This window comes from Talpa europaea (assembly GCF_964194135.1).
Source record: "Talpa europaea genome assembly, chromosome: 15".
Classification (NCBI taxonomy): Eukaryota; Metazoa; Chordata; class Mammalia; order Eulipotyphla; family Talpidae; genus Talpa; species Talpa europaea.
This window is the reverse complement of record NC_140083.1, coordinates 78,088,975-78,104,185: the sequence shown is the minus strand read 5'-3', so window position 1 is coordinate 78,104,185 and position 15,211 is coordinate 78,088,975. Positions and strand designations below refer to the sequence as shown.

At 51.7% G+C, this 15,211-nt stretch overlaps 1 protein-coding gene across 3 annotated transcripts; it reads left to right on the top strand.

The window, feature by feature from the left end:
• Window positions 1–224: 224 nt before the first annotated feature.
• POU6F1 (POU class 6 homeobox 1) lies at window positions 225–15,211 on the top strand (the record flags this gene model as incomplete). Of its 3 annotated transcripts, none has more annotated exons than XM_084255670.1 (10): window positions 225–272; window positions 1,684–1,879; window positions 5,852–5,968; window positions 6,969–7,097; window positions 7,618–7,871; window positions 8,539–8,667; window positions 9,250–9,453; window positions 12,219–12,360; window positions 13,324–13,492; window positions 14,744–15,211. In XM_084255670.1, the coding sequence occupies 10 exons, from the start codon at window positions 225–227 to the stop codon at window positions 15,087–15,089; spliced, it is 1,734 nt and encodes a 577-aa protein (XP_084111796.1). In that variant the 3' UTR covers window positions 15,090–15,211. The 3 variants fall into 3 exon arrangements, with proteins under 3 accessions (XP_084111796.1, XP_084111795.1, XP_084111794.1); XM_084255669.1 differs by having other exon boundaries at window positions 5,847–5,968; window positions 6,872–7,097; XM_084255668.1 differs by having other exon boundaries at window positions 1,684–1,886; window positions 5,764–5,968; window positions 6,872–7,097.

Here is a 15,211-nt window from a genome sequence, read left to right as displayed (position 1 = left end):
CCTGGGATGCCGAGACACTTTAATTTTTAAGTTCTTAGAATCCTGCTTCCTCTACTTCTGTTGAAACTTGGGAGAACTTTGTTTCTCCGTTCTTGCCATTGCAATTCTGACTTTTCTAGATGGTGTGAACAGTGTATTACGGTGTCACATTGGCTTTTGTTCCCCACCCCCTTTCTTGCCCACAGGATGTACAAAGCGTGAGTCACCCACGTCAGCAAGGGACCATGGATCCTGGCACCGGGCCAGAGTCGTCTCTGACTGTCAACGAGCAGGTATCTTCCGGGGCAGGAAGAGGATGATGAATCAGAGGGCATGGGCAAGCGGGGAGAGTCCACAGAGCCCTCGTGGTTTCTTTCTTGTCAAAGTTCGTGGCGACTTCACTTCTGCAGATGTAGTTGGCAGCTAGGATTTCTCAAGGACTGAGTTTGAGGATTTAAGCTGAGACTTTTAAAAAGTGAACGTAAAATGTACCAATACGGATAAGCCCATGGGGGGAAGATTTGGTCACGGGGTAACTTACTCTTCTTCTGTCTCCTTACATACACGTTTTCTACTTTTTCTGCAGGGGCCATTTATTAAATAATTTTTAAAAGGAGAATGAAGATTAACAACTCTTAAAATGTAATTTGTGTGAAGTCCCTTAGAGGTCAAGTTTGAGTCAGAAAGGGAGCTGCTTTGGGGAGTTACTTCTGTCATTCTCCCCTGACGGGCCAAACTGTCACCTCTTCCATTAGCATCTCTGGCTGGATCCAATTTTCAGGCTTAAGAAAGAGTTGTGGGAGTGACTTTGGGCACAGGCCAAGGGCAGGGGCATTTGGACACAGAGCTGTTTAGCAGACAGCGTGTCCCTGATTCTTGGATGGCCTTATTAGAAGCACTTCAGTGCTGCAGGTAAAGAGCTCAGTGTTGGCTGCTGAGCAGGGTTATGCTCTGAGGAGGCCTAGGGCCCAGCCTGTAGTTCCTAGGGTGTAGAGGCCCCCCTCAGAGTCAGAGCATGCACATAGGCAGAGCAGATAGCATGCCTGGAGCCACAGCACCACGGGGCACAAAGCTTCAGTCCAGGGGTGGGAGGAGGAGAGGCTCCATCTTCAAGATTCCTGACTCTAATTTCAAGAAGTTAGCTTGCAAGGAAATCTTGGCCTTTGTCCCGGAGTCTTGGAAATAAAGTAATCATGAGGTTTAAAAGTTACTCAGCATTGTGGAGTGCTCATTCATTTTTCATTCCTTTATATTTGAGGGAACTTCTCCAGGGTTTCAAGGGAAATAAAGAAAGATTTGCTTCTTGGCCCCACTTAAGTTGTGGATGCTGTGGTGAGGTCTTCATGGCCACACTCCAGTATCCTGGTAGCCAGGAGGCAATCCTTGCAAGTCTGTGGGATAGGCCACTGGCCATTCCCTGAACTGTGACCCACTGAGGGAGCCAATAGAAATATCCTTAAGGGGGTTGCTTCCATGGGACTTTTTCCAGCTTATGTTATCAGCTCTACTTTCTCTTATGTTGAAACTTGGGAGAACTCCCTGGAGTCAGGGGGTTGTAGGGTTCCCCAGGCTCTGCAATTCTCACAGGGCACACTGTCCTAGGGACAGAAGGTTGGTATCCCAAAGCTCTGATTCCATTCCCTGACCCCTGCCAGTCTCAGCCAGCTTTTCCCCACAGCAGTGTCCCTTGTCCTCTGTTTGCAGGTCATCGTGATGTCAGGCCATGAGACCATTCGAGTGCTGGAAGTTGGAGTGGATGCCCAGATCCCTGCTGAGGAGGAGGGCAAAGGACTGGAGGGGGTGGCCATTGAAGGCTCCCAGAGCGGAGGCCCAGCTGAAGCCAGTGAGCCTGGTGGTGAAGCAGGGTCAGACAACCCAAACTCCTCTGCGGAGGCAACTGGTATGAGGCTACTGTTCACATCTGGCATTGTCCTACCTGAGTTCCTTCCTGTGCTCCCCCTGGGGACCTAGTATGAGTTGCTGGGGCCGAGGTGGCTTTAGGGTCTTCATGTTTTTCTTTCCACTGGACAGCTTCTGGCAACAGCCTGTACTTTGGGTCAGCTCCTTGGGTGATACTACACTCCTCGCCCCTAGAACTTTAGTTCTGGTTTTAGTCACTTACAGACGTAAACTGGGGTGGATCGGGGTGCAGTTGGAGGAGAGTAGTAGGACTCAACTATGGGGGTTGAATTAACCACAGAGAGGGCTCCTAGGTCTAAACCACATCTTAGGCCACACCTTAATGCAGAGAGCACTAGACTTTCAGGATCCTGCCAGCCCTTCTAATTCAGTACCTTTTGTGGCAGATCTGGGACATGCCAGGAGCTGGAGATGGGAAGGTATCTTACCTACCTTGGACTAAAGATGTGGGTTAAGTAGGACCTTGGAGAATTCCCAAACCTCACTCCCAGTTGGGCCTACATAAGTCAACCTGGTGGACTTATTTGTACTATCCTTCTCCAAAGATGACCTTTGAGCTTGAGATTGATGAAGTGAGTTTGATTCTTTTGCAGGGGGAACGGATGTGGCTGATGCACCCCCATTATGTCCCCCAGATATCCCCAGGATACCTGTGAACCAGCCAGAGCTGTAATGGAGCCTGGGGCTCTGTACCAGTCACTGCCCTCGAAGCACAGGGCACCCTTTAGTCATTAACACCTTGCATATTAGACATCTTTTGCTTGAAGCCGCCCTTCTCATTTCCCCCAGAGCTGCATGATGCATCTCCTCTTGTCTCCCTAGATTGGAGAGCCGGGCTGCTGGGGTTGGGCTAAGAGCAGGAGCCAAGAGAGCACTATTGAGAACAGACAAGCTTCAGGGAATTAGCAGCTCCTTAACAAGAAAACTTCATATCCCTGCTCTACCTGCAAACCAGAATGCAGATTCACTTCGGACCCTAGTAACTTAGGTTATTTTTCTCTCCTTTTGAATAAAGGAATCACAAAAGACATGACATTTACCCCTGACCTGGAATACTCTGCTCCCACATTGTGGTCAGGGTGGGTCAGTACCTGCCCCCATGGACCAGTGTTTTAGAGAACACGCAGGGAGGACACGGCCTCTATGTTCCTGCCACCATTTCTATTCCTTTCCACTGTGGGGGTGGAACATCGTTTCAGAAAATTTGGGAGGTTTATCCCTTTCCACCCTTCAATCTATCTCATTTCTTTTGGTGCCTTAACTATGCTCTTTATCCAAACCTCCTCTCAGAAATGGATCCTAAATTAATTATTTACACTTTAGCATGGGTGCCGATGCTAGTGCCTACCTTCTCCTCGAGGCTTGTGTATTCAAGCCTTTCGTGAAAATCCGCTCTGTAAAGAAGTGTAGTCAGCATCAAGCCAGGAAGGTAGGTATTTTATGGTACCTTCTAAAAAGCTGTCAACTTAGAGTGGCGCCTTGGTAGAACCTTTTTAGGTAGGCAATATTAAGAAGTGTTTCCTCTTAAAACAAAACTAGTGGAAACTTTCATGATGAAGACTAGTGATTTGTCTCGTCCTACATTACTCATCAGAAAAATACTACCATCTCGTCCTTGTCACACATACATATTTCATAATTGTGGCCACCAAGGCAGTGTAGTGTGACTCCTGCTATTTCATATGCCTGTTTCCTTTATTGACATAGATTCACAGATGAGATTATTGTCAAACTGCCTGGTTTTTCACATCATGAACAGTGCGACTCTGAATGTCTCTGAACTGGTCTTTTATTTATTTATTTATTTATTTATTTATTTAAGACTAATTTATTTATGCATACAAGATCTGGGTACAGGCCAGAGGTGTGAGGGGTGAGAGGATTCACCCGAGACAGAGTGGGAAGCAGAACAGGCAGACTTCGACTGAAATACACTGCTGAGGGGAGCAGCAGGTGAGCAGGAGAGGTCTGCTGCGCCATGTGTGTATCTCCCTGGCTGGGGATCAAACTCATGCTGCAGTGGCTGCGGATAGCTTCCTAGGTTGTGTCTTAACCCCTTGCACCACCAGGGAGGCCCCTGTATGGTCTTTTAAACATTTCTTTTCCCTTTGAGGTGTGGCCATTCAAATTTCTTTTGAAGAGAAATCAGTTGTTCGTATAGAAGGAAGTCATGATGTGGGAAAATACAAAATTTTGTTTTCAATGACAGGGAAAGTGCTTGACTAGGGGGTGCCACTGATCTGCAGTTACATTGCTGGTGGTCCCATGAGTTGGCTCAGCCTCCTTGAAAAGCTGTCTAGTTGGAAGTGACAAAAACTCTAATGTATGCAAACCCTTGGACCCCATGGTCCAGCTTTGGAAACATATCCTAATAAAGTGAACATTCCATTTCTTTAGATGCTAAGCTTTTATCATTTATGTCCATTGTCACATTCTCGTTTTCTTTCTGTCTTTTCTATGTTTCATTACCTTTTCCCCCAAACAAAATGTTTTAAATTTTCATAGTTTATCTTCTGCAATTTTCCCCCATAGCTAGAAATGTGTCTTCCCTCCATAGCAGAGATAAATCTGCTATTTTGTTTTAGTATTTTAAAACTTTTCTACTGTTGTTTGTAATTCCTTAGAGAAACTGGATTTTCTTATCCATCTGTAACGGTAGTCCTGAGTTAGGTTGCTGCCTTTCCAGAATAAAACATGGGCTGGGGATGCATGGGGGTGGAGGGTGTCTAAGTTAGTGGTTCCCACTTTGTTCGTGTGCTGTATCACAGGAGAGTTTAACAGAAAGAAGAGAGAGAGGAGGGCCTCCCCGGTGGCGCAGCAGTTTGAGTGCTGGGTTGCGAAGCGGCCCGCAGCCTCTGCAGCGCCGGTTCAATCCCCGGCTGCTCCCCGGCCACCAGATGAGGAGGGTCCCACATGGCGCGCAGACCTCTCCTGCCGCTCGCTGCTCCCCTCAGCAGTGTACTCCGGTCCTTCTGCCTGCTCTGCTCCCCGCTCTGGCTCTGGTGAATTCTCTCACTCTCCCGTGCTTCTGCCTGTACCCAGTGCTTGTATAAATAAATAAAAATAAATCTTAAAAAAAAAAAAAAAAAGAGAGAGAGGAGAGGTTGCTCGCCTCCAGTCTTGAACATTCTGATTCAACAGGCCTAGATTAGGGCCTAGAAATCTATGAGGGGTCACTGACCTGGTCTGATACCCATCACCCAGGAAATAGACACCTAACCATATATTAAATAGCAACTCTTCTACTCCTTGTGTGGTTTTGAATAGCCTTCCCCGTAGGGTCCCCACACCTGATAGAGCAAGGTAGCAATGGGAAGCTATAACCTAGGTGAAAAAGTCTGGTTCACGGGAAGTTCCTTTAGAAACTGCTCATCTGGATTTCAGCTCTCAGGGGCTGGCAGAGCAAAGCTGCCTGGTCTGAAGAGTCCTTGGGATCCTGAGTGTGGCAAAGACACCTCTGATTTCCTGTCGCTTTCGGGGCCTCCCCTGTAGGAATCTTTGCCTCTTCCCTTTGCCAGCACCTGTTTCCAAAAAATAGCCCAATGAAGAGGTAAACAATGACCCAGTTGCTGGTGAGCTTCAAGCTGCTCCCATTGAGTGTAGCTACGGTCTTTCTCTTCCTGACACACGTTCATTCAGACTCTTTTACTGACGTGTCTGATGGGCCAAGAAGTGAGAGACAGACCCTCAGCCGCTCGAAGGCTTGCATTCATTTTGTCTAGATGTGGGATGAGGGTGGTCTGCCTTCCAGAGCTGGCACAGGGCTCTCCATCCTCCCACCAGTAGCACTAGGAAGCTGCCTTCTGGGCCAGGGAAGACTAGTGACTGGTCTCAGGTTATGCAGAAATACAGTGTGAGGCTCAGAGTTGCTACTTCGAGCTGCAAACAAGACATTTCACTCACACCAGACTCACTCCTTGTCCTCTTTTTCTTAATGCCACATGAAGTGAAGTCACTCCCTGGGATCCCTCCAAGCCCTGCCCCTGCCGTTGCCACCTTCAGCCAAGCCCCAAGCCAACCTCAGGCATCGCAGACTCTGACACCACTGGCTGTTCAAGCTGCCCCCCAGGTAAGGGCCACCCGGGGAGCTGAACAGAGGGCAGTGGGCAGGAGCAAGGCATGGGACAGCTAAGGTGGGCTGTCCATGGGATCTGGAACCTTCCCGGGAAGGGGCTGTGACTTGAGGGAGGGAATCTCCTACTAGGCACCCCTGGCCTCATCCCTGTCCCAGATCAGGCTCACTTGCAAAAAGTAGATCTGCCTTTGCCAGGTAGTCACTCACCTGAGGTCCAGCAGAGATCGCAGAGACGACATTAACTCTTTCATGCCCCCTGCCTTACTGTTTAATAGCTAAATGAATGATAACCTTGTCAGCCTCTCCAGTGGATGCCTGCAAGAGTTAATGGATCATGCACCGTGCCTCACTTAGAGCCAGGGGGCTGACCCAGGGCAGAGAGAAGCTGTTTCTGGGATCCTCCAGGCATGTTGAGCTCCCTGTGGCCATTTGCCACTTGCATGGATCTCTGAGGCAGCCCCCAGGAGTATATCCTCCATCGGAGCATCCTGTAGGCCTCTGTGGGCCCTTGTCCACTTGGTTGCAAATGGCCCCGTCCCCAGCTCCCTGACCACAAAGCACAGCATGGGTCCTGGGAGCAAAGAGCCAGGAAGGGCTTGGGAGGCAGCAGTCTGTGGTGAAAGGGGCCTCTGCACCCTCTCCTGTCCCATGAGCAAAGTGGGCCCTACCCCAATCTGGGCTGCTTCTCTGCAAGCAGAATCCTGAGGTCCAGCACCCCCTCAGGGTTGGGCCTCCAGCTAGGAGCTCGTCTCTTCCCCACCCTCACGTGGCCTTTCCCCCACTGCCCTCAGAATGCTTTATTTGTGCTCAACTGGGTCTAAGAGACCCAGTGTTTGTGCCGTCGATGTTGATTTTTTATTTTTTCTTTTCTTTTTGAAATCTTGTTTGCTTTTGCAGGTCTTGACTCAGGAAAACTTAGCCACAGTTCTGACAGGAGTTATGGTTCCAGCAGGGGCAGTTACTCAACCTCTTCTTATCCCCATCAGTATTGCAGGTCAAGTGGCTGGTCAGCAGGGGCTGGCCGTGTGGACAATTCCTACAGCAACCGTGGCTGCCCTCCCAGGACTGACCGCTGCTTCTCCTACGGGGGGAATTTTCAAGCCACCTTTAGCCGGTCTCCAAGGTAACAGCAACTCTCCCCAGGACTGCACCAGGCCCCCTACCACCCTACACACCATCCCTGCACGCGTGCTTGCCATGTTGGACTCAGAACCCACGGCCCACCCAGGGTGACAACCCTGGAGTCTGGATCCAGTGACCCAGGCGTCCGGCCACAGAGCTGCTGCACCACCTCGGGACTCTAGGCCATGGCACCGTGCTGGCCCAGGAGGCCTCTCTCACTTCAGCCAGATGTCTGAGACTGCCCCTCTCCCCCCACGCCAGAATTCACCCCATGACCAGCCTCCTGAGAATGACTGCAAGAAGATTCAACTTCTGGTTTTGAACCTACACATCTCCAGGCCCACGGGAGGGGGGAATGAGCGATGTTGACATGTGCCTGCAAGGATCAAGGGAGCCACAGCTGTCTGTCCCCTGCCCTACTGCCCGGCCCCCCTCATGCTTGTGCCAGATCCCTTGGGATTGGAGCCGCTTTGGGCTGCGGCTAGGCATTTGAGCACCCCTGTCTCTGCCTTGCTCCATAGCAGCTGCCGTGCTGAATGCCGCGCTCCCAGCACCCGTACAAGCCGCCCCACCAGTGCAGGCCTCGTCGCCCGCCCAGTCCCGGCCACCAGCCCAGCCCCAGCCGCTGTTCCAGACCCAGCCGCTCCTGCAGACCACGCCTGCCATCCTACCGCAGCCCACTGCTGCCGCCGCTACTGCCCCCACCCCCAAGCCGGTGGACACCCCCCCACAGATCACCGTCCAGCCTGCAGGCTTCGCATTTAGCCCGGGAATCGTAAGCTGCTGCCCTCACCCAGGACTGACCAGGGAAGGACTGGATCCCGGGCCAAGGGTGGCGCTGACCCTTCCTAAAGGGGAGGAAGGAGGTGGAGGACCAGCCCCCGAATGCGACTCTTTTCCAACACACCAGCAGAGATGGGTTCCCTCTGAGGCCTGCTCCTTGCCGCTGCCCACCCGTCCATCCCAGACAAGAGCAGACACCCTCTGCCAAGAGGGTTAGGCCAGTTCTCTAGAGCCTGAACCACTGGACCAGCCTTGGAGGGTGGGGTGATGTCCGGAGATTGCAAACTTACGAAGTGTCACTAAAGTGGAGCTAGAGGCTCGCAGCCCCCACCAGTATCTGTCTGAGGGGGCCCTTGGCTTGGCAGTGGAGCTGCTCGATGTGACTAGAAACACATCAGGCGCTCCAGTCTGGCTCCTGTGCCCTCCCAGGCCCAGCCCGAAAGATTAGCCAGAGTTACTCTTCCATGACTGTGGCCCCACCCTTCTTGCTGGCCCCTAGCTCTGGATACTCTCAGCTGGTGGACATGGGCTTGCAGCCCACCTTTGACGCCTGCCCAGCATCCCTCTCTCCCCAGCCCCAGGCCCCCAGCTTTCTTCCCTCTGCCTTGGGCTCTTTCTCACCCTTTGGCCTCTGAGCAAGGCTCTTCCTCCACCCACAGATCAGTGCTGCTTCCCTCGGGGGACAGACCCAGATCCTGGGCTCCCTCACTACAACTCCGGTCATTGCCAACGCCATTCCCAGCATGCCGGGGATCAGCAGTCAGATCCTCACCAACGCTCAGGGACAGGCAAGTGGTCAAAGGCTGAGGGGTGGGGGCTGAAAAGCCTGAGGGGGGCGGTCAGTTTGGGCTGAGGGTCATAGAAACGCAGACAGGATGTCAAACACCGTCCTGCCTCTGGTGTGGTGGCGCTCAGCCACTGGGGGGGCCCCAGAGGTGCTCTCTTTAGTTGGGGGTTTATTGGTGGAGCACTCGCCTAGTGACAGGTTCTGCGCTAGGTGCTGTCCCATACATGATCTCACTTCCTTTCGAGTATAGCTAGATCTACCTGGTGGAGATTTTTATTCCCATTCTGCAGGCTGAGGTTCGGAGAAATTGGGCCACATGATAAACCATGGCAGAGCCGAGGTTTACATCCAGGGCTGTCTGAGTCAAATGCAGGCCTCTTCCTGCTCCATCAAAGCTCTGGAAATAGAATTAAGGAAGCAGCTCCTGGAATGTGGTGCCTTCACTTTACTGATGAGAAAAGTGAAGTCCAGAAGGATTAGATGAATTGTCTAGGTCCCTCCTCCTGCCAGGGCGGGAATTTGGGTTGGGGGTGGAACTGGACACTGCCCTCACACCTGGGGTCCCTGCCTTGTTTCCTCCCAGGTTATTGGAACACTTCCGTGGGTAGTGAACTCGGCTAGTGTGGCGGCCCCAGCACCAGCCCAAAGCCTGCAGGTCCAGGCTGTGACCCCACAGCTGTTGTTGAATGCCCAAGGCCAGGTGATTGCGACCCTGGCCAGCAGCCCCCTGCCTCCGCCCGTGGCTGTCCGGAAGCCAAGCACGCCTGAGTGCCCAGCTAAGAGTGAGGTACAAGGGCAGGGTTGGGGGTTGGAGGTAGGCAGTGCTATCTGGCATGAGCTGACTCCCTCTGGGCTCCAGGCAGAGTAACTTTATTTTCTGAAGCCCATGGGAAATCAGGGCACCTCCCCAAAGTGAGGTGAGGTCCCAGTGTAGAAGGCCCATGTGTGTCATCCTTGCTCTGCCCAGGAAAACAGCACCCACCTGACCCCCTGCCCCACACACCAAAACATGTACACGTGCCCTCAGAGACTGGCACCATTCCGAGAAGGCCAGGGAGGACGTGGTCAAAGTAAACTGGGCCTTGATCAGCTCCAGAATGAACAAGCTGCTGGACAAGGCCTGGGAGGTCAGCTCTGTACCCCCTTCTCTCATCTCCCCGCCCTCTACCCGTACCCCTCCGCTCCACTGCGATTTTGGTTACTCATTTATTCAGTCTTTGAGTGCCTGCTGTGCTCCAGGTGCTGTAGAGAGAGGGATGAAGGAGAGGGCCTTCCTAGCTAGGCCAGCGGTGGAGGCAATTACAAGTCAGTGTGACAAAGACCATTTGTGATAGGGGCATGATAGGTGCTTCGGGAACCCAGATGAGGAAGATCCACAGACTGGGGTTTGGCAGGCTTCCTAGAGGAGGCTCATTGAACTCATATAAAGGACTGAGTCGGATGAGAAAGTACTCTACCTTTTTTTTTGAAGACTTCACAACTGAATTGTTTAATGATCCTGAGGAATTTAACAAATCTTTTTTTTAATTTTTTACATCATTGTTCATTTTTAAACAATATTTGCTTCTCCCTCCGCCCCCACCCCTGAGACTACTCTACCTTTAAGGAAGAAGCACAGTGTGCCAAGTTGGAGCTGTCAAACTTGAGGGTAACTTGGGGCCACCTGGACGGCTTGTTGGAATGCTGATTCCCGGGCCCCACCCAGTTTCTTTTTCAGTAGTTCTGGAGTGCAGCTTAAGAATTCAATTTCTTTTTCTTTTTTTTTTTAAAGATTTATTTATTTATTTATACAAGCACTGGGTACAGTCAGAAGCGCGGGAGGGTGAGAGAATTCACCAGAGCCAGAGCCGGGAGCAGAGCAGGCAGAAGGACCGAAGGACACTGCTGAGGGGAGCAGCGGGCGGCAGGAGAGGTCTGCGCGCCATGCGGGACCCTCCTCCGGTGGCCGGGGAGCAGCCGGGGATCGAACCTGCGCTGCAGGGGCCTTGGGCAGCTTCGCAACCCAGCGCTCAACCACTGCACCACCGGGGAGGCCCAAGAATTCAATTTCTAAAACGTTCTCAGATGATGTTGAGAGGCCACATTCTCAAGTGTGGTTGCTGCTTCCCAGTTTTATGAATAACCCCTTCACCTCATCTGTAAGGTGGAGACTATGAGAGTACCAACTCCAGAAAGTTATGAATGTTAAAGGAGAAGTTAGGCCTAAGGCAACGAACCCTCTGGTGCCCAGAAAGCTCTTTAAAAATAATGTTTTGGTTGTTGTCGCTGTTATTTGGTAGTGGGGAGTCAAGGAAGAGTTTCTAGCTGGGAATGACTGATTAGATGAGTGTTTTTTTATAAATTCCATCTGTTCAGGTGGCACCAAGAAATGGACTGTTCTGAAACTTGAGTCTTTGTTGTCTGTTAGGAGGCAGTATAAACAGTTGGAGCAGGAGGCAGGCAGCTTTGAACTTAGGCAAATGCCCCCGAAGAGAGAATGGCCTTGAGAGCTAATAGGGCTAGAATCCAGGTTGCAGGACCCAACCCAGAGAAATTTGCAATTTACAGGAAACTTTTTTTCAGAAATCATACTAAAAATATTAATTTGGTTTATAGTTTCTCTTGATTAGAACCGATACATGATTTTGATAAAAATTTCAATATGATGTGAAATGTAAAAAGTTTAAAAAATCTCTCCTAGTTTAACCACCAGAGATGACTTTTGTTGACAGCTTGATTTATGGCTCAAGATTTTTTTCCTGGAAATTCACATGTGCTCTTCAAAGAAATTATTCCATAATGTTTTTTCACCTTACTTCCCCCCCACCCTCTCCTAACCCCCATTTAGCTCTGTAACTCAGAGCTCTTTCCATGTCAATAGTTAGGAGACATACCATGTGTTTATAATGGGTGCAGGTATCTTATAGGGAGGTCCCAGCAGTCATTCCTTATTAATGGACATCTGGGGCCTGGAACTCTAAAGTTGGGTTTAGGTTTCTCTTTTGAGGACAGTTGTCTCCAGGAGGGACATTTGTTGGGACTTTGACCAAGTATACCAACCGGTCCAGAGTCTTGGACCTGCATGTGTGGCTTTGAGGCCACACTATGGTAGGGCTGTCGCTGTGCTTATTTTTTTAAAAAAGATTTCTTTATGCATGCATGCAAGAACTGGGGCACAGGCCAGAGGTGTGGGGGAGTGAAAGGATTCACCAGAGACAGTGGGGAACAGAATAGGCAGACTGACTGAAAGACACTGCTGAAGGGAGGAGCGGGTGAGACAGGAGAGGTCTGCTGCACCATGTGGGTAGCTCCCTGGCTGGCCAGGGATCAAACTTGTGCTGCAGAGGCTGAGGATAGCTTCACAGTGCTGTGCTTAACCCCTTGTGCCACCAGGGAGGCCCTGTGCTTATTTTAGAGGTCATTATATTGGGTGGGTGATAATGCAGTAAGCATGTGCTGAATGAGTGAAGACTTTGTGCCTGTATTTGCCCTGCCCCTCTGGTCTACCCAGGGACTCTAACCCCCTGAGTTGGGTAGGTGGGCAGTAGGGGCTTACTGACTCTCTTCTCATAGGTGCAGTCCATCCAGCCCACGCCAGCCATACCCCAGCCCGGTGTGGTCATCGCCAGCCCAGTCCCAGCGGCCAAGCCATCTCCTTCTGCTCCTATTCCAATTACCTGCTCAGAGACCCCTACTGTCAGCCAGTTGGTGTCCAGTAAGTGGCTCCTGAAGAAGGTTGTGGAAAAGGCGAAAGGCAATACTCAGGCACCCTGACCTCTTTTGTGTTTTTTTTGTTTTTTTTTTGTTTTTTTAAATTTTTTTTTTAATAGAGGCATGCTTTTATTTATTTGTTTGTTTGTTTTGTTTATACAAGCACTGGGTACAGTCAGAAGCACGGGAGGGTGGGAGAATTCACCAGAGCCAGAGCGGAGAGCAGAGCAGGCAGAAGGACCAAAGTACACTGCTGAGGGGAGCAGCGGGCGGCAGGAGAGGTCTGCGCGCCATGTGGGACCCTCCTCCGGTGACCGGGGAGCAGCCGGGGATCGAACCGGCGCTGCAGAGGCCGCGGGCAGCTCCGCAACCCAGCGCTCAACCGCTGCGCCACCGGGGAGGCCCCCTGACCTCTTTTGAAGCCTTTCTTTTTAATAAAAACCCTGGAGTTCAGGGGGTGGGAGGTAAAGAAAACCAACAAAAAACGCTGGAGTCCAAAGAGGAAGGGCAGATACACAATGCAGGGATTAGCTTTCTTATTTTCATTCCTGTTGAGTTGGATTCTAGGCATGATGATAGTGCAGGCTGCTTAGCTGGCTGTCCAGCTGGCTTCTCTGAGAAGCTAAGCCTTGCCTCTCCTGTGACCTCCCACCCAGTATTTGAGGAATGCGAATGGCCAACAGGTGTGCTTGGGGCCAGGCATAGGGAAAATGGGGGAAGAATCAGCAGTTAGAGCTGGAGCAACTTTAAAGTAGACCCCTGTCTCCATACAAGTTGGTCTAGATCCCTCTCCCCCCAAGTCTTGATTATTTTGGGGACAGGCACCCCTGAGGGTCTTAAGGATGCACAGGCCTTTTGCCAAATGTGCTCCTCCCTCACCACTGCACCTGACTAGGCCAGTGGGCTAAATAAGTAGTGAAGATTATCTGTCTTACACATTCACCTCTGGTCCCTTCTTCTGGCCTAGAGCCACATACCACAAGTCTGGATGAGGATGGCATCAACTTAGAAGAGATCCGGGAATTTGCCAAGAACTTCAAGATCCGGAGGCTCTCTCTGGGCCTCACACAGACCCAGGTGGGTCAGGCTTTGACTGCGACAGAAGGGCCAGCCTACAGCCAGTCAGCCATCTGCCGGTGAGTAAGGTTGCCCCCGACAGGGCTTGCTTAGGGCCAGCTGAGGTACCTGGGTCATGAGTCACTCCCTCGATCCCAGGTGTCTGGCCTCTTTCCAGATATCCCATCCCCCCACCATTCCTGCCTTCTTCGAGGTGAGGAAGGGTGTTCTAAGTGTTGAATGAACATTTGGAGTAGTCAAAGACTGATACGGTCCTTCTGAGCTGGTCCTCTGAAGTTTATTCTCGAAGCCTGAGTCTTTTGGGGGGAAACCAAGACCGTAATCCATTCAGGAATTCTACAGGAAAAGGAATACAGCTTAGGAAATTCTTTTTTTTTTTTTTTTTTAAAGATTTATTTAATTTATTTATTTATACAAGCACTGGGTACAGTCAGAAGCACGGGAGGGTGAGAGAATTCACCAGAGCCAGAGCGGGGAGCAGAGCAGGTAGAAGGACCGAAGTACACTGCTGAGGGGAGCAGTGGGCAGCAGGAGAGGTCTGCGCGCCATGTGGGACCCTCCTCTGGTGGCCGGGGAGCAGCCGGGGAGCAGCCGGAGAGCAGCCGGGGATCGAACCGGTGCTGCAGAGGCAGCGGGCAGCTTCGCAACCCAGCGTTCAACCGCTGCGCCACCAGGGAGGCCCTAGGAAATTCTTTACGAAAATGAGACCTTTAGTTCTGGCTTGGCTCTGCACAGCAGCCTGTCCTCACTCCTATTATGCTCCCACCTCCCCCCACATAAGGTACAACCCTGAAGTGATATTGCTGACTTTTCTGTGTGCAATGTATGAACCAGATCTGATGTTACTATCAAAGGATGGGTGGCTGAATGAGAACCAGTGCATGACTCGGGGGTAGCCAAGAGGCCCCACCTGTCTGTCAGCTCCCTGAGGGATTCTGCAGCCCCACCTGGGTGGTCTGACTTAGGGACACTGCTGTGAGAGCACCACCGGAGGAGGGCAGCACACAGGACATCCACGTGCTGTCTGGAGGCCTCCCAAGATGACCCCTCAAGAGATCTCGCTCGTCTTCCCATAAAGTGGTCACGCTGTTATCACTGCATCACTGAACCGAGGCTGTGAGAATGGTCTCTCTGGTCCGACCTGGGACTCAGAAGAGACTGAGGAGTCAGGCCCGGCCCGGCCCAGCCTGAGGGGTGTTGGTGGAAGTAGTGAGGGGGACACCTAGTGGGCCTCACTAGCTCTGAGAGGGCAGTGGCTTTGGGGATTAAGACATTCTCACGACCCCTTCCTGGCCTTGGGTTCCCTGCAGGTTCGAGAAGCTGGACATCACACCTAAGAGTGCCCAGAAGCTGAAACCGGTGCTGGAGAAGTGGCTGAATGAAGCTGAGCTCCGGAACCAGGAAGGTCAGCAGAACCTGATGGAGTTTGTGGGAGGCGAGCCCTCCAAGAAACGCAAACGCCGCACCTCCTTCACCCCCCAGGCCATCGAGGCTCTCAACGCCTACTTCGAGAAGAACCCACTGCCCACGGGCCAGGAGATCACCGAGATTGCTAAGGAGCTCAACTATGACCGGGAGGTGGTGAGGGTCTGGTTCTGCAACCGGCGCCAGACGCTCAAGAACACCAGCAAGCTGAATGTCTTTCAGATTCCTTAGGGCTCGGCCCCAGCCCTAGTCTCAGCACTTTGTACTTGTCCCTTGGCACTGGCTGCAGCCACCGCTGTGACTGTGCTGTCATCCTGCCACACGCGAACGTGCTTGTCCCAGGTCGTGAGGCT